This window comes from Macrotis lagotis, chromosome 7 (genome assembly GCF_037893015.1).
Source record: "Macrotis lagotis isolate mMagLag1 chromosome 7, bilby.v1.9.chrom.fasta, whole genome shotgun sequence".
Taxonomy (NCBI): Eukaryota; Metazoa; Chordata; class Mammalia; order Peramelemorphia; family Peramelidae; genus Macrotis; species Macrotis lagotis.
In genome coordinates, this window is record NC_133664.1 from 128,154,502 (window position 1) to 128,161,455 (window position 6,954).

At 35.0% G+C, this 6,954-nt stretch overlaps 1 protein-coding gene across 1 annotated transcript; it reads right to left on the minus strand.

Moving 5' to 3' along the window:
* Positions 1-252: 252 nt before the first annotated feature.
* LOC141493822 (hyaluronidase-1-like) lies at positions 253-6,194 on the minus strand. Its single transcript, XM_074195140.1, has 4 exons — positions 6,048-6,194; positions 4,796-5,736; positions 2,373-2,462; positions 253-868 (listed from the first exon to the last, which is right to left on the minus strand). Exons 1-4 carry the CDS (start codon positions 6,142-6,144, stop codon positions 443-445), a joined length of 1,554 nt encoding a protein of 517 aa, XP_074051241.1. The 5' UTR covers positions 6,145-6,194; the 3' UTR covers positions 253-442.
* Between the last annotated feature and the right edge of the window lie 760 nt (positions 6,195-6,954).

A 6,954-nucleotide genomic window follows, 5' to 3' on the forward strand; every position in this document is an offset into this window, starting at 1 on the left:
TAAAGCAAGCACAATTATCCATGAAATGGGGTGGATAAAAAAGAAATAGCCATCCCTTGGAGATCATAAGGAGCTTGTTTCTCCAGGATGCCCAAAAGTGTTGGATGGAGCACCCAACCACTGCAAAGAATATGTGTTTGACAATGTTTGGTCCTTGTCATTGAACAGGTTCATGGAAGTGGTCAGCCGTGCCTCCAGTAGTTCTATTAATAAAAATCTTTTCATTTCAATAATCCTTTTAATTTGAAAGAATTTAGAGAATGACATTAACTGAAATTTTATTTCCCATACAGATATAAAGAGGAATGCAAAAATCAAATTAATGATAGAGTATCACAAGCCCCAAAACATTTAGAACTACTGTCATGCACAAGATCGATCAGAGAGCTAAAACAGAAGAGCATGAAGTAAGGTGGATTCTTTGGACTGATTGCAGAGAAGTTCAGAGTAAAATGGGATAAAAATGGATCAGCAGGGTCACAGACAATATTAAAATTAAAGTGAGAAGGAAATTTGCTTCAGAGGACAGAGTTCTTTGCCTTGATCCAGAGTGATGGGTTTCTTTCCATGAACAGAATTTTCCACTCCAGTGAGTATAACACTGACACATAAAATGATTCTTCATATAGTCTGTATTCTCCTTTGAAGCTCTTTGAGAAGGGATAAACTTCAGCCCCCTCTTTAACTTGTGCCTCATAATGCTGCCCACGGGCATATGCAAATAGAAATATGAGTCAGTCTCTTTCCGAATACATCTTCCATTATTGTTACAAAGAATTCTACTGCAACGTTGGGTAGCTGCTGTCACATTGACAATATAATGACCAAAAACTCCATTAACGAATTTCTGCACAGTTAAGCAATTGTTCTATTAAAAAAAAACCAAAGAAATCATAATATATATTATTTCCCATAACTGTAATTAACCATCAAATGACTGTAATTAATCATTAAAAAACATTGAGTATTTGGAACGGACAGAATTCTAACTTTGGAGTCAGGGGTTCAAGTTCTACTCATGTATACTAGCTGAGTGGACTTAAACAAGATTATTAATCTCTTTTTAAGGGGGAAACTATAAGCAGGAAAGTGGAAGGAGGGAATAAAAATTTATTTATTGGGCACTTTGTTAAGTACTTTACAATTATTATCTAATTTGATCCTCATAATGACCCCGAGGAATAGTTACTATTCTTATATGCTGTTTTAGAGTTGAGGAAATGGAGGCAAATAGAAGCTAGGCTTGCCTAAGATCACATAGCCAATCTGAGGTCAGATTTGAACTCAGGTTTTCTGGTCTCTAGGACCAGGGCTCTTTATTCCACCAGCTTGCTGCCCCTACATAGCTTTATAATTGTATCTATAAACATATTAATATCTAAGGTATCTGAGAATTTCTATTCTTCTGATACCTTTTCATCACAGTTAATAATAAGTAATAAATTTGTTAATTAAGCTTTCTAGGGATAAAGGGTCAAGAGGAAGAAAAAAGTCAAGCATCACACACTGGCTATGAGCATATAAATCCATGTCTCCCTTTTTCAGAATTCCTGCTGCTGCTCTTAAAAGTAAGCTAGGTGGCACAGTGGATAGAGCACCAACCCTGGAGTCAGGAGTGCCCGAGTTCAAATCCAGCCTCAGACAATAATTACCTAACTGTGTGACCTTGGGAAAGTCACTTAACCCCATTGCCTTAAATAAAAAATAATTTTTTTAAAAAAGTAAATGCAGTGAGTACTCCTTTTGCCACAGTAAAAACCTGAGTATTCTTGTCTAAGGGTTTCATTCATAATTTGTTGTCTTGGGGGGGGGGGGGCAGGGACAATTGAGATTAAAGTATTTGCCTAGGATCACACAGCTAATGTGTCTGAGGTGATATTTGCCCTTAGGAAGATAAGTCAGCCTTGACTTCAGACTCAACATTCTGTCCACTAAGTCACCTAGTTGTCCTGTGTAGCAAAGTACGGGGTACATAGTAGGCAACTGAAAAATCCTTCGTGTCTGATGGGGTATTGAATAATGTTATATTATTACTTTAATAGTGTTGAGTCAAGGGGTGGCTAGGTGGTGCAGTGGATAGAGCACTGGCCCTGGAGTAAGGAGTACCTGAGTTCAAATCCAGCCACAGACACTTAATTATCTGGCTGTGTGACCTTGGGCAAGCCACTTAACCCCATTGCCTTGCAAAAAAATAAAAAAAAATAAAAACCGAAAAAAATAAAAAATGTTGAGTCAAAAGGAAATAATTAAGATAGATTCAGTAAAGCCAGTCAGAAGAACAGTGCATAGCTAATTCTATCCTTGAATCTATTATTCAATAAACTTTTCTTCCAAGATGCTGATAGAGAACTATAAATGAAAACTGAACTTACTTTGGAACTGGAATACTCCTTTCCTCCCCATATTACCATACCTGCTGCCCCCATTGCAGCACTCTCACCAATGGTATACAATAAATCATTCTAGAAAGAAGGAGATTCAGAGTCATTCCTAAAAATTAATGGGTAACAGGAGTAAGATTCAGTCCACCAACCATAATGCAGTCAGGTGCCAACAGTTTTAGTTTTCCTTTTATTATTATGTCCTAGAATGTATATGATTAATAAAGTATAACGATAAATAAATCCTATATCTTAGTAGATATAGTCTTTAAATAATGAATGGAAATGAATGGCAAATACGACTTAAAATCCTATCATTCTAATTTTCAAGATTATATGAAAAGTAATGTGCCATGGAACATATGCACATAAAAATACTAAGATTATGAATAAAAACTTTTCTCCCTTCCTAAGTGACTTCTAGGATTAGAAACATATCTGTACATAAATTGTTTGAAACAAATTACTTGAAATATATATTTAAAACATCAGTGAATCTTCATTTCATTCCTCCAGTGATGTATTTCACACCGCATTTTGTCCTCTCATGTGCAAGTCTTCTCTCCATTTATCCATTAATGATCCATAAGGATTTATGCAAAATACTTGAACTCTTAAAAATCTCATGAAAATTTTCTGGGAACCAATGAAGCACTCAGGCTGTCCATACATTGTGCCTCACTATGTGGTATAATATAGTGCTTCTATATGGTATTTCTTATGCTATTTATGCCTTTCATATAGTTCTCTGTTACCCTCTGGTCTTCTACAAATTTTATTCTTTACAAATTGCGCTATACCATTATCCACAGGCATATGGCTTTGCCAAAACAATAGTGATTTTCAAAAGATGTGTTTTTATTTGAACTAGAAACTTGAAATCATTAAAAGGGCTGTGTATTTTCCCAAAGAAATTCCTTCCTCTTATTCAATTTTGAGGACTGTTTATTTTCCTTCTACAATACTTCTTAAAGATAAATGTGCTGATAACTATCTCAAAGGGATATCTATCAACCTGCATGTCAACAGTAGAGATCAGTATATCAAACAAATAAAAATGGGGTCACTAAATCATACATAAAGATCTCTGCAGGTCATATATATTCTATTGTATTTTTATTTATTTCACTAAATATTTCCCAATTACATTTTAATTTAGTTCCAGGTCTGGCCCCATGTTTGACATCTCTGATCTAGACAATACTAATATTTTAACAGGATTCCCTTTGAGGGAGATATATGTATATGCGTGTATATATACACACATACATACATACATACACATATATTTCATCAGACTTCAAATGATTCTTTGTAGAATCAAAGGATTCTTTGTGGAAGTGGAAGTCGGACTGTCTGTTACATTAATCTGCTTATATCAACAAAAACTGTCACCATATACAGGTATTGGGCTAAGCCCTGTAGGAAAGACAGAGATAAATAAGACATTCTCTGCCCTCAAGGAGTCTATAATCTAGTGAAAGAGAAGACAAAACCATGAAAAGTTAAATAATAATATTGGACAAACATATAAAATAATAGTATAAGAATGTCCTATGCAACTGCATAAAAGCTAGTACATGAAAAGTAATATTTTATTAAGGGGATTTTCAGTGTAATGGAAAGAGCTCTGAACTTAGATGTAGAATTTAACTCTGAACTTCAGTTTCTTCATAAGAAAATAGTGATAATTACATGCACATTTTTTACAGGCTTAAATTAAACTTCTCTACAAATGTGAAATAGTCATTTATTCCTATCAAATAACAGGGAAGTAGCATGGTCTTTGGGGTAAAAAATTGACCTTTGAGGTTTGGAGAATTTCAAATTCTGCTTCTATTCTGTATAATATTAAGCCAGCTCTCTTAATATTACAATGTCCTAGTCAACTATCTAAGGCTATCAGATACAGGCAAGTTACTGATAGGAACTTATAATGAGGAAGGGAGAGGAGTGGTAGAAAAATAGTAAAGATAAAAATGCAAATAGTATATGCATGCAAATGTAAATGTAAAATGTAAAAAGTATTTGCATGATAATTTGAGGAAGGAGCAGGCAGTAATAAACTAAGGCAATCTGGAAAGATAGAAACTGAGTATTGAATAAGATTTAAGAACATTTTTTATGATATTTGTAAAGAATCTCATATGAGGGCACCCCAAGGCCCATGTTTCTCATTATAATTAAAATACATTATTTTGTGACTTTATTGTGATTGGCAATGATCTTCAAAGCTAGCTTTATCTTTAAAGGAATGCATAATAAGTAGTAGAGGTTTAAACAATTCATTAAGGAAGCAGAAACCTTTCTGAAAAAATTTTCTTTTGTAATATATCCCTACCAGAATTCTATTCTGTGTTTTAAAAAAAAACAACAAAAATACCTTCAAGGGAATGGAGAATAGGAAGACTTACCTTAGTCAAGGCATCAGTTCCATATGTATAAAATAACCTAGTGTAAACAAAAACTGGCAAAGTATAGTCATTCCTGGCTGTGTAGGCAATTCTCATTGCTTCTTTGACCCGATAGTGAACAAATTTCTGAGTATGAATACTATCCTTCAACACCGATGGCAAATATATAGAAGGATAAAGAGCAGTACTTTCTTGCCATAGCCATTGGAGGTCATCATTGAAGGAAATTTCTTTTTCCGGACATTTCCCAGTGTATGTTAGTGGGGTTTTTTGGTATTGAAAATTGTAGCACTCTGGGAAAAGGTAAAAACCCCAGTGTCCTTGTGGTCTGATTCCTAACCCCAAGCGGAGAGTGGAATTCATAAAATTCTTAGCAGCACTTTCATATTCCCTTTTTGCTATTACCTGCATATTCTCTTCTGTCAAATCTTTATGGTTATTTTTAATATGGTTTAAAGTCTGGATCCTATAAACTTCTTTAGGACCCCAATTTCTTTCCCATTGAGGTCGCCATGATTCCCAGTCAATAACAGCAAGTCCTTGAAATTTTCCCAAAGGAATGATATTCTTGATGTCCTCCTTGCTCTTTTCAAGGTGCTTGGGAAGGTTCTCATTCTGAGGTATTCCTCCATTGAAGACTGTTCCATCTTCATCAATGTAAGGATAATTCCCTAATTTTTTTTCATAAAATATGGTAATCCAGGGTCCATTTAATGTCTCATCAGGGTTAGCCACAATGTCAAAAGCTGGGAGATTTAGATCTACACCAAAATGCTTCTTGCACTGTGTTGTAGGAGCATTCCAGTATACACTAAAAGGTTTGTATTCTATTATTGGGGGTTTTGTTTTCTTTAGATTTTTTGCATTGACTGTCAATGAAAACATTAGTATTAACAGCCATTTCATCTGCAGGTTTGTAGTTTTCACTGAAACTATCATTCCTTTAATAAAGAAACAAACAAAAAAACAGATTAATGCAATATGAGCTACATATAGGTTGGTGTATGACTGTAGCTCTGTCCCTATTTACAATATTCAATGAATATTTACTAGGCCAAAATAAAAAAAACAGTCCCTGCCCTCAAGGAGTTTACAATCTAGAGTCACTTAAATCACTCCTATGGGTCTGAGTTGGTTTAGGCACAGGACTTATTGGTCTCAAGGAAAAAAAAAATATGTGTAGGGGCAGGAGATCTGGGTAAAATGGTTACTACTAAAGGGTGAAATGAAAGGAAGAGAAAATTGGCATTACCTGATGTTGTTTGTGAACTTCTTAGATCTTTGACTCTATGACTTGAGTCTGGAGATATTTGGATTGGACAATTTGATAAAAACTTCAACTCACTCATCAAAACCAAAATGAGGAATGGAAATTGGAGACTACCTTATGTTTGGCCAGTTGTAGAATGAAAACTGCCAAAGAATTATTGAATCATAACAGTTAAGAATCTTGGAATTATAATGGATTCTGAGAACACACAGTCTAACGATCCACCTGGTAACAAGACCAGAATTTCCCCCTATAACCCTTAACTTGTGCTTGAAGCTTCCAGTAATAGGGGAAAGGAAGTAACTCATTCCATTTTTGGATAGTGTTTAACTGTAAGAATAATCTTCCTTATGTTGAGGCAAAATGTATCTTCTTGTAACTTCTACCCATTTGTCCTAGTTCTTCATTTGGAGCCATACAGAATAAAATTATACTGTTTTCCTCAAGACAGCCCTTTAAATAAGCCTAAATCTTCTCTTCTTCAGGTTAAATATCCCCCATCTTCAACTTTATTTCATTATGACCCTCTTCTGAGCATGTTTCAAATGATCAAGGTGCTTTTAAAAATATAGTACCCAGGATAGAATACAATCAACTGAGCCATACCTAAGCCAAATATCACAATCCAGTAAAGTGTTACTAATGGTAAACACAGTTGAAGTGGGTTTGTTAAAAACTGTCCAGTGAAAGGAGAGGTTCTAGAATAGCACAAAACTAATGCGAAGGCTATCCACTCTTGTCAACCTACCCCACTAGCCCCAGGAGAATCAGTCTATTTGGTAGCTTAACAGATCATAGATTCAGATCTGGAGAACAGTACTCAGGTTATCTGGTCCAATCCCCTTATAGAAGAGGAACCTAAAGTCCAAAAGGTGATTTGCCCAAGATT